This window comes from Plectropomus leopardus, chromosome 2, assembly GCF_026936395.1.
Source record: "Plectropomus leopardus strain MGB_pleo_1.0 chromosome 2, ASM2693639v1, whole genome shotgun sequence".
In the NCBI taxonomy this organism is placed as follows: Eukaryota; Metazoa; Chordata; class Actinopteri; order Perciformes; family Serranidae; genus Plectropomus; species Plectropomus leopardus.
The window spans coordinates 29426165-29447808 of NC_142177.1; the positions used below are offsets into that span (position 1 = coordinate 29426165).

Here is a 21644-nt window from a genome sequence, read left to right on the forward strand (position 1 = left end):
GCCTTAAATGTGCTTATTTTTCTTTGACTTTAGAGTAGAAAACCATTGAATGTTTTATGAAAGAGGAAAAAATGCAAACCGTCACACTGAAGAAACTGGAACCAAAAAATGTTTGATATGTTTGAAAAAATGACTCAAATAACAATCAGTTAACTGCTTGCCACTTCACTTTATCTTGGTCACCTAACAATATTATTTTCAAAGTCTAATATTGCAATGTTGTGAGTCAGTGTTGAGGTGTTGGTATTTGGCCTTCAGATGATATGCATAACTTAACTTTCCTGCAAAGTTCAGAACATCAAAACTATTTATGCTTTAAAAAAATAGCTTCATTTATTTCTTTATATTTTCAATGAAATTGTTATTTTTCTGTCATTCGAATATCTGCACGCAGCCTTTTTAAAACTTACCATACAGCCTTGAGAGGAGAGAAGAACTGGAACTGCTGTTTGTTGACAACAGTCAATTCATCCCAGTTATGGAAGAATCTGCCAGGATAAAGATTCGGGTTCTGCTCTAAGCGATGTTGCAGACCGAAGTGAAACTAGAAGGCTGATTTTTGGCATGTCACAGTGTATGTAGTCACAGAAAATTAATAGGATTTTTCTCACTAGCATGTGAAGTATTTGCGCCAACAATCATGAACTAATCATTTGATTCATACAGTTAAAGATTTTGTTTTCAGTTTAATCTGAGATCTTGTGACAAAATCTTATTTTTACCCAACAAAAAAATGGCCTGAAATGCCAGATATTCCCCAATTCTGTTGTTAACCAAATAGATACTTTTATGATAATATAATATGTTCACTATCTTCCATTTGTTCCACTCTGAAAAGGATTGTTCTGCCATCATTTGCCACAGATAATCTATCTTTTTCTTTCCAAAAGTCATGTTTTATGATCCAATAACCATTTGGCTTAATCACAACTGTTCTTTTTCAGTTTTGGTTTTTTTAGAAAATTGGTCTTAAACTAATTTCCGAGTGGCATTAAAAAAGTCTCAACATGATGCTTGGATAAACAGCAGGGTTTTCTATTATAAAACTGGTAAACAGCACCTGAGTCACTTAAGTCACATGAACAAACAAAAAAAAAAAACTACGCTGAGACATGTTTTACGTCATTTATGGTCGCTCTGCTTCTGTTGTCTCAACTGCTCTCTGTGTTGGAGTTTCACAGGGGCGAGGCTCAGGTGCTCCACACACACACACACACACATTTATTTATGTTTTATTTATTTAAAATATTCCACATATTTCACATTCCAATTCCGATCTCTAAATATTCATCGCAATTAAAAGTTAATTGGTCTTTGATAGGTTGTACTTACAGACATAGAATAAGTGCCAGGAAATGGTCTTGAAAAGACAATGTTCTTTATTGCAATTATTTCTGTGACAATATCATGCACCAAAAACGAAATCGTTACAGGCCTATCTTAGCACTTGCTAATTTTGCTGCCAATATGCCATTATATTAAGACCAATGAAATGACCCTAAATAATGAGGCTTCTCATTAATACAGATGTCATTTTTTCATCAGTAGACCGAGTGTACGAAAAGTTGCCCCATTTATTACGAACAAACATCCTAAATGAAAAACAAAAACTAATAACCATAGCAGTGTTATATTTCAAGGTGTCACACAGGTGTTGACAAGATGTTTATCCAGTAGATTTACACCTGCTGTTAATTTTTTTGTGTTACTAGTGCACCAGTCTCGATGGTGAAAAGGATGATGGCTGACCTGACAGTAATGATGCAGGCAGCATAACTACGATGATGTCTTCAGCTGTTATTAAACAGCTTTTTTTTTGAGCTACTGAAGTTGACAACAAACATCCGACGGGTTATGATGCATTTCACAGTTGTCACACCTCATCAACACCCCGAGATATTCTTGCTATTGTGTGGGGTTTTTTTTCTCTCTCTCTTTTTTGTCCTTCTGACTGATTTCCTCCCACCCTGTCTCCCCTTTCATATATCATGGTGCATCATTTGCACCAGAGCTTCACTTTGTAAATGAAGAAAACTGTGGCGACGATTTCAATTTGACAGAAACCCTGTGTGCACATAATCAGCTGACACTGGTTCCAGATTGCTGTTGCCCTGATGTGCTGAGAAGCTTGTCCAGATTGTCCCTTACTCATACTGACGGATGCCTGTGTAAATATCCGTGCTGCAGCCTACACTGCCACCTTGAGGCAGACTTACAGCTCTTCTTTCATCCTCCTCATGCATCCTGTTTAATGTTGCACAGACAGGATTTTGCAAATTAGGTATGGGGAGGAAGTTGCAGTATCATCTGTACCACATGTTTAGCACTACACTTAACTGCTCATTATTCTACCTGGAATCTTTTGCAGTGTTGTGGCATGAAAATGACATGAAAGTGCACAGAATGATAATGTGTGCTGACACCCGACGTTGTATCTGACCCCAGTCAAGCCCTCAGGAGTGTTTTTGTTATTGAGTTACTGTATTATCTTGTACCTTTTAGATGTTTCTCAAGCATAAATGGCTTTGAATCAAGTCAGCAGCAGACAGTAATAATAGACTTGATAAAAGGCAACCTGCATTCTGCCCGTACACATCAACAGACACATGTACATGTGGTCAAGTTGTCCTCCCAACACAGCCTTTCATTTTCACCCGGCTGCATTCAGACACTGCTTCTTTAACTTACTCCCCTCTACTTTCCGGTCTTTCAGTGTGCAGCAGTGCTCCAGTGAGCATGAAGATCCAGCCGTTGAACCAGACGGCATTGATGGTGAGCTGGGAGCGCCCTCTGACCGTCTACCACCCACCCATCACCAGCTACATGGTCTCCTACAGCTGGGTGAAACGTGACGTCGCTGATGAAAAGACCTTCACCAAGACGGGGGACCAGAGCATGGTGTGTATTAATATCAACTGCTACTAACAACTGCTCATAGCAGTTTTTCAGAATAGTTGTTTAAACAGCTCTGATTGCAGAGCCTCAGATGTATCTGGCAGGATCAGAGGGTGGCTGGATCAGTGACAGTGTGTATAGGAGGCGACAGGTTGTGATGAACTCTGCGCGTGGCTGTTGCTTGATATGAGGGCCCAGACAATCCCCTGTCACTCACCTGTCTAAGAATAGACACATAGGACTGTCTCACACTCTGACAAGTCTAACTGATATATATGTAATGTGTTGACAAATGCGCCTGTGGCCTTGTCTCACTTTGAGCATTTTCCACCTCTTTATTTATTTCAGTGTGTGATGCAGGTCAGTATATTACTGGCAAAGGATAACTGACAGTATAGCAAAAAGTAAAGCAGACAAAGGCAAAAAAACATTTTTATTTTCACATTTTGAAAACTTTTAATCTTAAAAAAAAAAAATGTCTGTTTTCAGGCATTGGAGGCAGCTCTTTGAACACAAACTGTCGTCTTTAGGCAACCGACGCAGGCAACTGTGCGAGTTTAGTTCTTTAGATCTCAGTGAAGTTTTTGACATCAGTGATCACACAATTCTGCTTGTGTGCCTTAAACATTGAGTTACCACTTCATTTCTTCCTGTATCTGTATCCAGCAGAACAGTCAGTCTCCACAGAAATATATCCCTCCTCCTGCTGGAGGTAACACCCACAGGGCTGTTCTTTTTTTTTTTTTTCCACACTACACATTCTTCTCTCTGGTCACATATCCTTCCATTTGAGGGAATCCAACACCCAGCTGTGCATCTCCTTTAAAGCCCACTGACCTCCAGCTGTCTTGACAGTCTGCATGACTGCCTCTTTATACATAAACAGTGCAGGGGCAGAACACCCACCCACTGGTTCAGAGACCTGGGATCAGTTCCCTCAGGGCAGCATTGCCTCCAGCATGCATTCCAGTAAACACAGTTGTCATTGTCATGAGTGGGAAGCAGGTGAGGGATCATGCAGTGTTGCTGCACCAGTGACTTCTGCTGGTTGATGGGAGCAAATGCAGAGAGGAGGTGGGATCTGAAGGCAATGACATCCAGCAAACCTTTGCACACATAACATCCTCCCTTCTCCCTAATGCAGTGGCTCACAGCTGGTGGGTCGCAGTCCAAAAGTGGGTCACGGGTCCACTCTGAGTGGACTGCAAGCGACTTGTGAACATTTCAAATTAGTAAAAAACAAACTTAGTTTTGAAGCACAGTGAATCTCTAGCACAGTGCTTTTATTTTGAAGTGCCGTTTCTGTTAATTCTTGCATCACACTCCAGTTTTTTGTGTTCTAAACCAACATATTGTTTACATTTTGTGAAATAAAATGTAATATGTGGTCATTTATGTAATGTGTGGACCTTAAACTAATGACTAAAGAGAAATCTGAACCCCATAGCTGGACAAGTTTGGAACCACTGCCCTAATGCTTACACTAGCTGACTGTTATACTAGCAAATGCATTAGCTAATAACCCCTTCAACCCAATAATGTGTTCTGCTTACTTCACTTGGATGCTAAGCCTTCACCATGCAGGGCGGTGAATGTTCAGGGTCTGACAGTAAAAGGCTGTTCATTGCAATTATTTGGAAGCAATTTCTGGTCCAATATTCAACTTACACACACACACACACTAAAGATGGGCCTTTCAGTGAATTAATAGACGCTTGTGTTTAGCAATTAAAGCTTTGAAATGAACATTACATTTGCATATTCATAGCTTCTGACAGAGAAGGAGTAGATGTAATTTGTTTTTACCAAAGTAATTTAACTATTTTGTGGGAAAACAATGTCAGACACAACTTATTCTTCCATGCAGTTTCTCTTTGTTTTAAAGGGATAGTTAGATTATTTTTAAAGAGAGGCTATATGAGGTACGTATCTGTAGTTAGTGTATTACATATAGTAAATATCAGCTTGCATGTCCCCACTTTAGAGAAGCAGGCAGGAGTATTGCCACAGAAGCTGAGCAATGAACCACTGTGGGAGGGCAGCAACAAAACATATTCTAGCCACCTAGAAAAAGTCTCACTTAAAACAGTCAATATCAGTGAAAAGTAACGTTGTATTTGGAATAGTATCCCTGCTTTACCTTGCCGTCAAATGGCTCTTTTTGACAGGGAACCGAAGATGTTATTTATGCTCTCTTTAAAGCCACCAGACTCCTTTGACAAAAACAGTAATTTTACCCTGCTGAACATGAGAGTTGCTGGTCAACTGCTGCCTCATACAGTAATGCCTCATACAGTTTTGTTTTTTTTTCCAAACTTTCTTTCCACAATCAGAGAAATAGAAGGAATACAAAACAAAAAGAAGCACAAATGGAGAAAACAGTGAAATACAGCACAGTTAAGGTTACAGATGTCAGTTTTCAAAGAAGGGTGTATATATCCAGTTTCTTGATGTTTATACATCTGTTTGTCCAAATAGGTTTTTCCACTGTGTCATAGATCATTACTTTCTTTCATTTTGTTGTTAAAAACAGTTTCTCTTTGTTGAAGTTGGTAGGTCATTTGTCTCCATGGTATAAATCTCTTACATTTTTTTAACAAATTTTCTATAGTAAGAGATTCAGTCTTGTACCAGTTTGTTATTGCCTTCTTGCTTGTGATCAATAATATCTTGGTAATCGTATTCCATGATACAATCATTTATATTTCCAAGGTACATAACTTTGCATCCCTTACATATTGTATATACCAGAATTTCCTAAATTGTAACATTTGCATCTTCTCAGAATTGGTGTAACTTGTGACATTCCCAGAGAATGTGAGTGTGGTTTGCTTCTCTGTTCCGCCAACATGCCCACATGTCCAACACGATTGTTGTGAACCTGTTCAGTTACTCTCTATTTAAGGTGTAATGAAGTAGTGGGTTAAAAATTTCCTCTTAAATTCCCTCCACATATTTGAATTTGAAGTTTGTTTGTTTTACTGTGTGGCTTTGGTGCATCCAAATTAAGTCTTTAAAACACCAAGGTCACACAATAACACAAACCAGTCAAGGAAGCAAAAGACCACTAATCTGGTGGCTTTTGGTTAACAGTACATATATTGTAAATATAGTGAGCACTTCAAGTGATATTGATTTTTTTTTTGTGGTTAAAATATGTTTTGTTGCTGCCTCCACGTTCACAGTAGTTCATGGCTTAGCTTCCATGGTGGTACTTATGTCTGTTTGTCCATACTGGGATCATGCCAAATGCCATCTACTGTATTCTGAACACTGACTATGGATAAGTACCCAACTTCAAAAATCCAAACTATTCCTTCAAAACCTGCCTGGAGGGGATCTTTAACTTACAAACTAGTTACCTTAGCTTTGAAATTATAGTCAAGCAGGTTGAAAGGAATACACAATCAGGTCTCCTACAACTAAGAACTCCCTCACAAATGAAACTATCCACAGCTAGAGATAAATTAACATTTATTTCTTGTATTTAACTTTAACGTTAAGAGACCTGTCACAAGAGTTCTGTCTGATGTTAAACATAGAAACCATCTCACTGCAATTTCAGTCTCCCCGTGCTTGTTACCTGCTTCTCTCAGCATCCTCCAGCTACATTTACTGACCTTTTAACTCCCCATCAGCCAGACTGCTCCCTGCGCTCTTCTGGTGGAGCCGTCATATCTTTGCAGCCCAAGTCTTCATTTACTATATTCTGTGGTCTTGACATGAGGTACAAGCATTCTCTGTCAGGATCCCCCATTGCTTGAGAAGCTTAGATGTAAAATATGAGGCAGAGTCATTTCTTTAAACCGATATTTGAACCCATAAGTTGACTTGTTTGGCTCCTTGCTTTCTTTAACAATGATCAGATTGACTGTTTTTCAATAAATTGCTACGATTTTGTTGTTGTTCTCATATAATATCTTCATGTTCTGTTAAGAGCTTTGTAAGTGTTTGTTGTTACTCTACATTTATCATCGACAGCTGACTGAAAGAACGATTAATGTGTCCATGAGGTGCTCTATGTGGTTACACTCCATTAATACAGTCGATCAGTCGCTTTACTGACAGTATTCTCTCCAGCTCTCTCTCCGCTGTCAGTCTTTCTTATTTGGCCCACTTCATTTCCATTTCAATTTTCAGTTTCTATCTCTGGACACCTTTTTATCTGAATTATTTTTGAAAAATACTAGCTCTCCAACACCAGAGGCAATCACCCATCCGTACTGAGGGCCATTTTAATACAAGTAAAGCCATCTGCAAAGTGCACAACACAATTAAATTAGGCAGGAAATGAAGTTTTAAACGGCATCGAACTCGTGGGTCATACACTGTTGACAGAACAGTGGCTTAGCAGAGTATATTTGCATTTTAGGCAATATGAATCAACAGCATCCACAGTTTGAAATGTTTTTTCATTCAAATATTATTTGGAAATTAAGTTCAGTGCACAACAGGATACTCAAATTGACGATTTTTTAAGAACTTCCATTAATAACAAAAAGGAGCAAACTACGTGTTTTGCATGTTGCTTTTTAGGTTCACTTTATGTTTAATTGTCATTAGACGTGCTTTTTAAAAAATGATGTGCCACTCTGCATAGAATCAAACAAGTGCAGTACAAAACATAAACAGTAAAGACATTAGCAACTGTAATTATACTATACAAAATTAAGTACAATATAAATATTGCATTTCATAAGATAATGAGATACAATTGATATAAGTGTACATCAGAGGATGAGTTGATCCAGACTGCATACATTTCCATAAAGATATTATAAATATAAAGTACAATACATGAATATTCTTATTATAACATTACAAAAATTAGCGGGAAAAAAATGATGGAGGATGGGCAGCAAATGTTATTTACACAACAGATATAAAATATACCTTTCGCAGTAAAGGAATGGAAGGGAAATGGTTGTGCCACGAGGGGTTAAGTACCTCAACTTTACCTACATATGAGATCACCTGTTTATACAAAAACAATGTGGGTTGGACATTCAGGTTAAAAAACTGAACTCAAGTCTAATGCCTAAGGGTTTGAGAGTATACATTTCCTTTTCAGTAACTGATATTGTCAGTTATGGTTAGGAGTGGCTCTCTGTATACCTGTGAATTTAAGGGAAGAAGCAGGACTGCGGTGTCTTTGTAGTGCCTTGCAATATCATAATCCATGTATTCATTTCCAATAGCTGCTTTATGTTCAGATATTCTCACCTTCAGATCACGCTTCGTTTGGCTTACATGTATGAAGTTCTTTGCAACACGTTTGCAGGTGGTTTTAAGTGTGTATGTATGTTCATGTTCTGTTTTGCAGAAAGCTGTCATCACTAATGTGTCCCCTGACGTCCTGTACCTGTTCAGAGTGCAGGCAGTGTGTCAGCATGACCTGCGCAGTGATTTCAGTCAAACACTGCTGTTCAGAGGTACCTGCTCAAAATCCATTGAGTCATGTATTCCTAAAGGAGAACTAATTTTGCACGTCAGACACCTGAAACAGATTTTTCAAATGCTTGCTTACTCTTGTGTCTTTCAGCTAATACAACAAGAATATTTGAAGGCTCTCGTATTGTGAAGACTGGGATGGTGAGTTGACCAGAAGATGGCAGTGCAAATTTCTTTTTGTGTGTTCGTAACGCTCATGTTACTTTTTCTCTGCCTTCTTCTGTCAGCCCACGATTTCTCCAGCGTCCTCTGCAGACATGGCTCCCATCAGCTCCGGTTCCTCCACTTGGACGTCCTCTGGCATCCATTTCTCCATTGTCTCCATGGCAACGGGAATGGGCCCCTCCTCTAGTGGCAGCCAGGCCACAGTGGCATCAGTGGTGACGAGCACCTTGCTGGCAGGCTTGGGTGTGGGCGGAGGGGTCATCTCTTCTTTGCCTAGCTCCGCTTGGCCCACACAGGCACCGCAAGCCACGCACAACCCCACCCGCCCATCCGTCCCGCCTGTAAAGTCCAGCACCGAGCAGGAAGCACCCCAGGGATCCGAGGCAGACACCCCGTCTGAGGAGAAGCCGGCTGCACGTGACGGCGAGGATGAGGAGGAGGAGGGGGAAAGAGAAGGAGAGCAGGAGGAGGGAGAGGATGAGAAGAAGAGAAAGAACAAGACTCCACCTGATAATGAGGAGAAGCAAGCCAACAGCACTGTGGCCAAAGAGCCTTTAATCCCCACCCCCACATCCACAGCCAAAGAGAAAGAAGAAGGAAAGCCGACAGTCAAAGGCACCACAGTACCTGCAAGCACCGGCGACGATGAGTTGGTCAACACAGAGAAGAAACCCACAGATGCAAATGCAGTCTCCACCAAGGAGCCTCGTAATGACACTGCAGAGATGCAGATTCCCCAGAGCTCCACATTGTCTCCAAAGATCAGTAGTGATGGCAAGAGTCTCTGGCCTTTCTCTGTCCACACGGGTGAGCAGACCTCTCTTCTCTCCCACACATATACAGCACACGCTATTGTTTGTTGTCCCTTCCCAAACAGACACATCCCTTTTGAATCCTCCTTTTGTTGTCAGCTATCATACGAGGCAAGGCTTCCCCTCCAAAGCTGAATTCTGTAATCACAACCAACAGTTACAGAGCCCAATTTAGTATAACAAATACGCTGATATAAGACAGTGACTACACTGGTTACCATTTCTAGTCAAAGATAAAGCTGCAGGCTTTCGTGTCACTACAACACAGAGGCCTGAAGGCAGAAATAAGTTGTCTGCCATAGGGGCTCTGCCTCCAGGAATCGCTTTAAGCATATTTTGAAAGAGTTCGCTTCAAGGGATAGCAATATTTTAAGATGTTTTTTCATCAGATTTTTCACCCTCCTTATTTTGGATGTTGGTGTTAATGTTGGTGACATTATTCGAAAGCTGTAATCAGGCAGTCAGTATTCTGACTTTTGGCCCAAAGTCAAAATTGCCATTAGGTTTGATCATGATCAGTCTAAAGTTTTTTATAATAATAATAATAATAATAATAATAATAATTGTATTTGTATAGCAAAGTTCATGCAGCAAGTGAAACTCGAAGTGCTTTAAATGATAAAAAATTTAAAAAATATAAACAAATAAAAGAAAATAAGATAAATAAGATACAAGTACACAGCCACATGCACACACATGACAAAGAGAGAGAGAAAAAATAAATAAATATGAAATAGATTTGATGCCAATTAATTACATAAAAGCTACATAAATAAAAGTCTAAAAAGATAGGTTTTTAAATTATGTTTGAAGTTGACAACTGGCTCAGAAAATCTGACCTTCTCTGGAGGCCAATAACACAGAAGGCAGCATCACCTTGCTTTTTAAATATACTGCAGTGAACAATTAGCAGAGTGGAGTTGGAGGATCTTAAGGATGCTCCAATCCTGTCATTTAAAGGGTCTCATGGAAAGTTTAATGTATGTGTTTTGCCATAATAGACCCTTAGGTTTATTATTATTTATAGGTTGTTTTTTTATTTAATCAAGCTAAATATTTAGCTCAAACCAGGCTCCGGTTAGATCTATAATGGTGAAGATTAAAGCCCATATGTGAAGAATTAAAACATTTCTGGCTTTGGCGACTCCCAGTGGTGGCATTAAAAAGGACATTTTGGCAGTCAGCACTGCATGCTAATACACCCCTCCCCTCTTCTCATAGATTTGCCCTGAAGACACAGATAAAGGGCTAAAAGCAGCACAGAGACTGCACCAATTTTCACCAAGATTGTCTCGTTTTATCTACAAACAAAAACGTGCAAAATCAGAGTAACTTGAAATGTGCTATAATGTGCACCCTACACATCAGTATCTTAGAATTTCGTAAATCAGTTGTTGTGAATTTCTACTGAAAGTGAGATGTAAGTTAGGAGCAAGTAGCATGTAACAGGGTTCCCACGGTCATGGAATACCTAGAAAGTCATGGAATTTCACAATCTCATTTTTCAGGCCTGGAAGAGTTGTGGAATTACTTAAAATCATTTAAAGGAAAAAGCATAAAATATGTTGTGAGTAATGAAATTGCTACAGTAATCTTCCTTAGACAACCTCCACATAATGCAACATAAAACAGCAAATTTATTTTCTGAAGCTGCAGACATCACTTGGCTCTAATATGTGTTAATGTGACCCTCATGTTTAGTTTGGCATCATGTATGTTTTTTCATTTACTCCCCAATGCTTTGTCTTTTTCTCCATATATACAGGCTAACTAAAATTATTTTTGAATAGAGCTTGAATCTTATGTTTGAAAAACGCTTGGTTAGTGGGCCAAATATATACATTCATATAAATATATATGTGTGTGTGTGTGTGTGTGTGTGTGTGTGTGTGTGTGTGTGTGTGTGTGTGTGTGTGTGTGTGTGTGTCCTTGAAAAAGCAATGGATACATTTTGAAATTTTTGTCTATGAAAATGTGTGGGATTGTGTCATCCAGTCCTCACTGACTCTGTCTTCCTTAAACGTCTCAGCCGTCTGTCAGCAGCTGCTCCCGGGGAGCTAAGTGGACCTGCCTCCACTAAGCTGACAGCAAAAAAATTACTGAACCAACATAGATTACATGTCACCTCCATGGAAAGACATGAAAAGGGGTTTTTCTAAACAGATTCAGTGATTTTATTTCCCCGCCCACAGAGCTGGTGAGAGGAATCTGCCTATAGTAAAAACAGGCAATCTCGCAGACTGACCTGATATGGTTAAAAGGTCCAAAGGTGATATACAGCAGGATATTTGTGTCATTTACACAGCTGTATATACAGAAAACATAGTTCTTAACATGACAAAAATAGACTTGAAGCGGAAAAAATGGGGTCTCCATAAGATGCATGTGTCACAGAAACCGCCTGCATTTGTGTGGATTACATTTATTCAAATGTAAATGGAGACAAATCTGTTCTGTGAGATGAGCGAGTGATGCGCATCAAAAACGCTTATAAAAATGCTTTCAGTGTGGATAGTCTGTAGATCAGTATAATATTTTTAGCCAGATATTTATGTGAATGTTTATTCCGTTCCAGACAGGACCATCTTACCCAATGTGACCCGAACCCCTCACCCGGGGATGGGCCGGATGGTGTGGATCGTCCCGTTGGTGGTGGTGTCTGCTCTCACTCTGCTCTGCCTTATAATGCTGCTGATTGTGATGGTCTACTGGAGGTGAGTTCAACATACTTAACCTCATTCCAGATGGCACATTTTACTGCTAAAATAAAGTTTGATAGAACAGTAAAATGTCATTACATGAACTGCTGATACATACAGAAATGCCTCATCCTGATGAGGGTATCGTTGATACCTCCCTCGGGGATATGAAAACTACCTTCCCCTCACCCACTTTAGCCCCTCCTATAAATCTCACATTTCAGGTTAAGTGACATGCCTGCATGTATGTCTGGATTTTCCAGTCAGTCTGCTCCACATTCAGACCCACCACGTTTGAATGTGTCCATTTTATGTATGTGTATGCATCATCAATCTCACACAGTCTGGTAGCGAGTCTGTTTTCTTGCCTTCATGTCGTACATCAGCCCATCACCCACCTTGGTTGGGGTGAGGAGACCTGAAGGCCCCGCAGAGCCAGCGGAGGTCCCAGCTGTGTCTTCATCTGCTGGGCTGATTTCCAGCCACGCTATTGGGGCTCCAGTAATTACACAGGCCAGGCCACTGGCACATGTGGGATGGTTAATGAGTTACAAATAGCACTATGGACCATTTCCTCAGCTGGTCCCATGCATATTTACTGTCTCTAAAGGCTCTGCTTCTAGTTGGGTTGGATTTTGTTTATTTACAGTCTGCGATTTATTTGTGTTAATACTTGAAATGTGTTAGATGTATTTTCTAAACTCCTTTTCCCAGGATATTTCTCTAAGTGTGAAAATGCTGCCGCAAATGTTTATGGGCCAACAACACCTTACTGTGGCATTTTGTGGTGTCAGATAATATATGGAGCTGATTCCAGGCTGTTATTTATACCCTGCTTTTAGAGGTATTTAAAAAAAAAAACAAAAAAAAAAACAGACAGTTTGTTGAAGACGACTGCAGCGGATTCAGTCGGCGGATGGATTACTGAGGGTTGTGGTATTTGAGAAGAAGAGCAGGGGCAGCTTTGAGATTAGAAATGGCCATCACAGCTGTTGTTGTGACAACTCTGACAGTTCACAGACAATGCCTGCTTCCCCTGGGGAAAAGACCATGATGAAAGATGAAATCAACCCATTCACACTCTCGTCACTCTTCATGCTCTGCATAGTCTCTCTTGGTGACAGCGCTGCTATAAAATCTAGTTTCTCTGCTCACAGATGTTTTGGCCATTAACAACTTGATATCGTAATCCATTTCAAATATGCGTTTAAAAGTATGCGATCAATTTAGAGAAGTTTAAAACCCTTGTGTTATTTTCAGCTTGTTCGTTTTCAGCGTTTAGACTTCGGTTATGAGTCTGTCTACAATGGAGTTAATTGCCAGCTTTACAGTACACATCTGGAAGCCCCTGAGGCTCGAGGTGTTTGTTAAAAACTCACAGATGTTCAACTGGGGGAAAAAAATGTCCCATCTCATGTTAGTGACTCAGTGCTGTGCTAACACTGGTGTTGAATGGGATGCCTCTCTCCACTGACATCTATTCAGAAAGCCCATTTCATGCCCGTTTCTATTCCCCCAAAGCAAACTATTCTTCTGAGATCATGGGAGAGAATCAGGGAGGAGGTGTCTACAATGCTGCTTAGTTAGCCGTACCACATCTGCACCCAAAGGGAGCCATTGGATTGGGAGGCTGTGACGCAAGCTTGGGGGGGAACTCTCCTCCCTTTTTGTTGTGCACCCTCCCCTCTCAGTCTTTCTCTTTCTATATCTTTTAAATAGAGTTCTGCCTTTTTATTTTTCTCTCAATGCTTCGCTTTATCTCTCTTAAAGAATGACAACCATCTGCTCCATCCTCTGCTTCAAGTACAGGTAGGATTAAACCTGGGAAATGTTAGCAGTGGGATGAAACCTGGGTCTTTAGTTTGCATTCATTAGTATACATTATGTGTGTGTTAGGAGGGGGTGGAGGCTGAAGATGTGCAAGGTGCTCAGGACTCTAAGGATTCCTCTCTTATAGACAGACTCTCTGATGTTCAGGAGTCTTCTAAAAGTGAGGAACTAGATTTTTTTAAATTTCTTCTATTTAGATCTCACTAATCATGTTAAAATTGCTAATTTTTATCTTTATTTATGCTCAGTGTGGGTAAGGATGACTTTAATGTGGAACATTTTAATCTTAAAAACAAAAAAAGATGTTCAATTCATCTTTTAACAATAATGTTACCAGAAAAAACTGCCCGACTGCCCTGTTTGTGTGTTTGTGTTTGTATTAGAATTTGGCTTTAATTTGGCAGTTTGCTACCTTTGGGCCTTTAACTGTTTAGAAATTATGAGAAATTGTCCAAAAGGGGGCACAAACATTTCAGCTTTTGAAACAACAGGAATTACCTACAGATGAATAATGATTGTCAAAAGTTTCATCTAGTTTCAACACAGAACTTTGTCATATGAACATCTGTGCATTGAGCAATCGCGCACAATTTTCTCCAGAAAGCGAGCCTTTTTAAGTTGATTTTGTTGTCCTCAAAGTGGAGTGAGATCTCCTGAAAGTGGTGTGTGATGCCCCCGAAGAGAGGATCTGTGTTTGGATTAGTTGAGTTCAGTTTGAGTAAAGAGCTAAATTTGGCGCTGTGCAGTGTGTCGCTGTGAGTTGTTTACCTGTTCCCTGTAGTCAGCTCAGACTGTGTTTCCAGGAGCCGCTCACCGTCAACGGCTCTGTGTGCGATCAGCCGTGTCCTGCTCACTCTGGGGTTTTCATTAGCAGTTTTCTGCCATTCCCGTGTCATTCTGCTCAACTTTCAGATGCTGATGTTGACAGACCGGATCTGAGAACAATGGAATAACGACTCCCTAATAGACTTTACTGTGGCATCTCACTGTTCCCTCTCTCTGTGTCCCTGTAGGAGGTTTTTCCAGACAGCTCACTTCTATGTGGAGGAGAGCAACTCTCCACGGGTTGTGGCCAATGAGAGTATACCAATCATTCCCATACCAGGTAAGCTGTGTTTCCTTCTTTATTCTGAATTATTCATATATGTGAAGTTCAGATATTCATAGTTATATGTCTACTATATCATACTTCAGATTTGCTGTTTGTTGCAGTTTTTTAGATCAGTGATTCCAAAAGGAGGGTACTGTGGCACTTGTGTTCGTGCTGTTGCTTTGACATACACAGAAAAATTTACATTTTTTTTTACGTTTTTACATTTACAGAAGAAATTACATTTGATTTTTTTTTTGTTTAAGTAATAAAAATAGGTGAACTAAAACACCAGAAAACAGTCTGCACCATTTACAGTTAAGTGTCCTCCCTCCATAGACACTTGTAACGCGAGTTTAAAACCTCCATGTTTTCTCAGGCCTTTGAGTGTCCTTAAGCTTTTATATCTCACATTTTACTCTTCTGTGTTTTAATTTCTTTCTTCCTTTACTCATTTATTTTGTGCATGCTTATTTGGATAATATTATTATGTAATCTTTTTTGCTTTTTACCGTTACCATGTTATCTATTCATATAACTTCATTGTGCAGGTCTTTGGTCAACTCTGGTTGCTTTAAACTTGGTTTATGAATAAACCTGATTCGATGATGTAAATTAGTTAGCAAACTGGCAAAGAAGCTGGAGGAGTTAGCTAAAAGTAAAATAATCAAAAGATGAGCTAGATTGCCAACATAGATAGCTAAACGTGATGGATGAGCAGTTGAAAAAGTTAGCTGAAAGTAACAGATAGATGTAGGGCTGCAACCTACAATTATTTTGATTATTGATTAATCTGCTTGATTCTTTTCTCGATTACTTGATTAATAATTAACATTAATAATAGTGAAACATGCCCGGTGCAATTTTCACAGCTCAAGGTGACCTCTTTAAACGGTATCTTTTATCTGACCAACAATATAGAAATCCAAAGTTACTCAGTTTTTAATCATGTACGACAAGAAAAGGATCACATTCTCACATTTCAGGAACATTAAACCAGCAAATGTTTAGCTTTTTTGCTTAAAAAAATACTGAAACCATAAGTTGCCAATTAATTTTCTGTCAGTCAACTTTTCAATTAACTGACTAATCACTGCAGCTCTAGATAGAAGGTTAAAACAGATGTAGCTAAAATTAATTCAATTAACAACCAAAATGATTTGCATAATGGAATAAATAATCGTTTAAAGTAATTAGCTTCAAGCATGACTATAAATTTGAAATAGTTAAAAGTAACAGGTTAATGGTTGAGATAAATGGTGGTGTTATGTGGGGGTTACTTAAGGTCACTTGACAGGACTGTGGGGGTCCATAGAGAAACAAACAATCACAAAAATATCAAAGGAATCCTGACTTACTTTCAGTGATATATGTCTACTGATAAGGAAACTTCCATGAGCCAGCATTAAGTGTTTAACTGTTTTGGAACGGTGTTCCTTCATTTGCACAGTTTCTGTCCATTTACACATGAAATGAGTCTAAAAGCGCCTCTGTAGGAATTGTGTGACGGGCTTTTTGTTGCCTTTAATGTCTCAGACTGCAGCGCCGTGGCAGCTAGTCAATATCAGACTTTACTTTCACAGTCGCTTAAAGCTCGGGGACATTTCAAGGCTGTGATATCACAGTTAAAGAGCACAGTTGATGCCAGTATTGACTCCACATTCATTAGGCTTTTATTGCTTGTCTTTTTCATTCTTTATCCCTTTCTTTCTTCCCCTATTCTTTCTGGCTTGTCTTTTCCTCTCTTGGCAATTTTCTTAATAGCACATATATTCTGCATGATTGACCATGTATCTGATTTAAGTTGAAAATGTGAGAGAAGATTCGTCGAACAGTGGCTCTATGGGCTCAGAATTTGCATCACTTATCTTCATAGACGTGTAGCTATTTTTTATGTTTAAAGTGGAAAATGACATAATGAGATAGCTGTTAAAGCATTCATATTGCATATAGTGCTGTGGATCATGAAAGCATAAACGTGAACATGCCTCAGAAGAAAAAATTGGGCCTAATCAGCCGTACTTCATATCAGTGTCTGCCTTCTAAAGCCACATTTCTCTCAGAGCCATTCAGATGAGCTGATTAGACTGATAAGTGACTCTTGACACTAATACAGGGGAGGACATTTTGATAAATGAACAGATTAACAATCCAGGATTCACCTTTACGCTGTAACCACTGAGGCAAGTAAGAGCCCTAAAAGCCCCAGCTGCGAGGGTGTATTAGTTAAGACGTTTGCCAGCATCAGCAGCGATGACAGCTGGGTCCCCTGCACTATTGTCCCAGTGTGATGGTGACCAGCCTTATCAAAGATCCCTCATGTGTGATTTGGGGCTGATTTGACTCAGATGAGACAGATGCTCCCTCCCATAAATGCTCAAAATACCAAATCTAGACATTTGTGGTAGAGATTTGTCTGTTAAAATAGCACAAAATTGACTTTTCATCTCAAATCTTTTCTTTCGTTTTCCATTTGCCACCTAGTGGCTTTAAAATCTCAAAATCAGAAATACTTGATTGATCCCAGGAGGAAAATATAAAAAATTACAGTAGGTCTGATGTAGAGCATAGCGATTATAATTAAAGTCGAAATAAGGAGCATGTTAAATATAAAAATGAAATGTATTCGTTATGCTACAATGTTTACCACGGGTATGTAAAATTATCACCAGGATTTTATGTGGATTTATATGTAGATGGGAATGTTGATATGTGCAAATATGTAGATGCATTTGTACATATGTATGCAAATATATTTATATTTGCATAAGTATACCATATGTACTGAAAGAATATGAAATAGCTGGTCAGTATTTGCAATATTGTGTGTGTGGGTTTGTCTGTGTGTGTGTGTGTGTGTGTGTGTGTGTGTGTGTGTGTGTGTGTGTGTGTGTGTGTGTGTGTGTGTGGGTGTGTGTGTGTGTACGTGTGTACATAGACAGACAGACAGATAGTTGTATAAGATAAATAAGGCTTTACAGGTGTGTATCAGAACTGTAAATATTAAGAAATAGGATGTATATGTTCATGCCGGTATCTGACAAGTCTTGGATTTCTATCTGGGAGTTTTTGGTAATAATTTCATTATATATTAAAGCAGTAGGATTAAATGAGTTTTTACCTCATCCTACTCCTTTTCACACATGTAAATTTAGGCAAATGTAGATGGTATCAATTGTCTTTTTTTGTGTGTGCTTGTTCTTCACATCTTTTTAACTGCCGTTTTTGTTGTTTTTACATGTTCAAAATAAAGACATCAATCAAAAAATCAGATATTAAGTCTACATAATATGTACAATATGCTATGTATGAAAGTATGTAAAAATCTAGAAATATGTGCATTATGCTACATTACAATGCATAACACAAGTATGCAAAGTTTTAGAAATATCAACTTATGTGTATTATTATTACAGAATATATACATTAATAGAAATAATACAATATAAGAGCTGAAGATATGTTAATAGATTTCTTATTATACTGGTTCATTGATGTTGTCAGAATACATGGTGGCTGATAATGCACAACAACACTGCCCACACACACAGTAACAGGCACTTTGCTAACTGTTCTGTTTGTCCTGCAGATGACATGGAGGCCATCCCTGTTAAGCAGTTCATTAAACACATCATGGAGCTCTACAAGAACAACCTGCAGGGTTTCTCTGAGGAGTTTGAGGTACGCTTCTCAATGTCACTTCAACGCTGATTCATTTAGAAGCCTTGTTAACCTTTGGTTTATAACTAATTTTGCTTTTACATCTGAGCTGTGTTCGGTTTGTCTGTACGAAGGAGAAGAAAACAGGTACTTTGCTGCCTTTTGGTTCTGCTCTGTTTATTACAAACTAACAAAGAGGTGTAAACATGAAGTCATTATATGGTCCGACAGGTAACACGTTGATTAGACAGTTTTGGCAATTGTCATCCTGCATCATCAGCAGTTTAGCAAGTCATGTGGCACTTTACTGCGCCTCACATATTTATTTATGTTCTCTGGTGTCTCAAAGAGCTCATAAAGGAATAATTGATGATGAAGATTGTCATAAATATTGTTGTTGGTTGTTACATGTCGTGCATTTCACCGGATTCATACCATCTGGATTGCTTTTTTGACAGTTTAAGATCAGCAGATTAATTTATAAGTAGTTGAGCTTTTGAATAATCTATAATGACTGCTCTCATAAAATCCAGTGGTTGTCCTGATTTGCCGCGAACAAGCCTTGCCACAGTCGATGCAAGCCCATCTTTTCAGGTGGGCTCGTACTCTTTTTCCTCACTCGTGCTGGCTTGGCTTGGATTGGTTTGATTTGGCACGTCAGCCCAGTGCAGCAGGGATTTGTATCTCCATTACACCAGGGCTACTCGCCTTAGAGTGTGTCTTTAACTGATGACAACTTGTCTTGAGTGATAATGTTTAGAAGCAGAAGGGTTAAAGGTCCCTCGTTATTTTTGCTGTGGATGTTTTTCCATCACAGCACGGCAGGTAAAAGAAGATTACCTGTTGAATGTGAGATGTTTGCAGAGGTGCAGTAAGACCTTGCTGTCTGCTGCTCTTCATCTAACACCTAACAAGGCTGTTTCTGCTTTTACTTTCCTCCCTGCAGAATTAGTAGACTTGTTGCTTATTGAAGAAAAGCCACTAACTAATTTCTGTTAATTTGGTGATAAACACATTTCCTTTTCTATTCTTCACAATCGAAGTCCCCCCGGCCCTCCTCCAGAGATGGTCCATCTCTGGTACAGTGCTGTGGGTGTCGCATGTCTTAAGTGGTGATGGAAAGACAAATCACTGCTGCATGGTTTGACTTGGCCTGTGGTGGAATGTAACTAAATACATTTACTCAAGTACGATACTCAAATACAACCTAAATATTTTCTTTTCATGTCACTTTATACTTTACTGCACTACATTTTAGAGGGAAATATTGTGCTTATTAATTCACTACATTTATCTGAACACTTCATAAAATGTTTTGTAATAAATTAAATAACTTAACAGTTTATACAAGTACAGCTGCAATGATTAGTTGATTAGTCAGGCGATTGAAATTTAATTGCAACATTTAAGTCTATTTTAGATAATATTTTCAGTGTAGGACATTTACTTGTAATAAAGTGTTTTTACAGTGTGATACCAGTACTTAACTTAAGTAAATTATCTAAAGGATCTAAATAAAGGATCTGAGTACTTCTTTCCACCACTGGACTAGACAGAAGTGGTAATGGAACAAGAGTATTGCTCTTCTTGTTTGTTCCTCATCATGGACTGAATATACAAATGGATGGGAAGACAGCTGTGAAACCACAACTTATCGATGGTTGGCTGCAATACAGGTCATAAACCTCACTGCCTTCATGTTAACAGATGGGACATGGGCCAAACCAAAACACATATCAAATACGTTTTTCTCAAATATAATTTCTATGGTCTGCACCAAGTTCCAGTTACAGCTTTCATGCCAGCCTTTATGAACCAAACCAAATGGGCAAGTGCACAAGTTTGCTTTAACCAAACCAAATAGATGTGAAAGCACCATAAGATTGCAGAAATCATAGAGGTACTTTTTATTTAGATTTCAGCAAGATGCAGTGCTAGGAGACTGAGCACAGTTAATCTCCCTTCCACTGTGCACATGTTGTCTTTAAGTGTGCCTGGGTTTGAACAGTGGTTAGAGATTACTTTGTGCATGTGTTCATGTGCAGGGTTGCTACTTTTGAACAGATGGTTGAGAGAAAGACGGAGGGAAGGATCAAGAGAGATGGAGGTTAATTAGAGAAGGTCTGTCTGCTGGTCGACTGGATGAAAACAGTCTCTGTGTAACCAGGTTAAGAAACGAGGCAAAAGCTTTGCCCCCAGAGGATTCCTTCTAATTGGGGTCATTTGATGTGAAGCTCGTGTGGATAAAATTCAAATGCATCACGATGAAGCTGTGTTGGAAATGATTGTTGTATTTTGGAGGTGGGTGGGTGCAGTGTGCTGTGGTGAGGACTAGGAGATGAAGGCTGTCCTGCTGGAGGCCTGAGTTCAAGCCCCAGTGGCAGCAAGCATCTGTTCTTCTGAAGTGTCCTTGACCGAGACACTGAATCCCTGCCAGAGGTTCTGCTTTGCAGCTTATCCTGAGCTCCTTATGCAGTGGGCAAGTTTGAAGAAAAGAAAGAAAAGTTTCCCTGTCAAGACTCATAAAAAATATAGGAAACCAGGGCTGTACTGAATGTCTTTTTTCACATTTGAAGCCTCTGTTAAGATTTTCGAGTGCAGCTACAAAAGTCTGTTCGAACATCTATAAAACAGTCACTCCTATTTTTATTAAAGTCATTATACATATGTAGTGCACAGCACGCATCACCAGAGGTCAATCTCTGGTCTTAATTGGTGGAACGGGCAACTGAGCTGAACACACAGCAACACCTACTGCTGGTGGAGGTATAAGTTACAAGATTGTAAACAGCCAGTGGCCAGCAACACTAGAGAGAGACTGTGGGGTATAATATCATGTTGTTTGTTTTACATGTGATTTGGTGAAATAAGGTTTTATTTTCACCAAACTAAAGCTGGTGATTTTTGGATCAGTTGACTTTCTTGCTCTGTTACTTGAAAGACTAACCAAGAAAGTTTGTGTGAGATTTATTTTGTTTCTATAGAGTTTATATGAACTGTGTTTTATGATGCATTAAGGAGCCAATTAAGCTTTGTCAGAGT

General features: G+C 39.2%; 1 protein-coding gene across 1 annotated transcript in view; it reads left to right on the top strand.

Annotated features, from left to right (window-relative positions):
• Positions 1-21644, top strand: part of ca16b (carbonic anhydrase XVI b) — a 139849-nt gene that overhangs the window by 101402 nt on the left and 16803 nt on the right. The window contains exons 9-15 of the mRNA XM_042507475.2: positions 2714-2898; positions 8219-8327; positions 8438-8487; positions 8574-9318; positions 11899-12037; positions 14866-14957; positions 18532-18623. Coding sequence (XP_042363409.2) covers positions 2714-2898; positions 8219-8327; positions 8438-8487; positions 8574-9318; positions 11899-12037; positions 14866-14957; positions 18532-18623 — 1412 coding nt within the window. The remainder of the gene's footprint in view (positions 1-2713; positions 2899-8218; positions 8328-8437; positions 8488-8573; positions 9319-11898; positions 12038-14865; positions 14958-18531; positions 18624-21644) is intronic.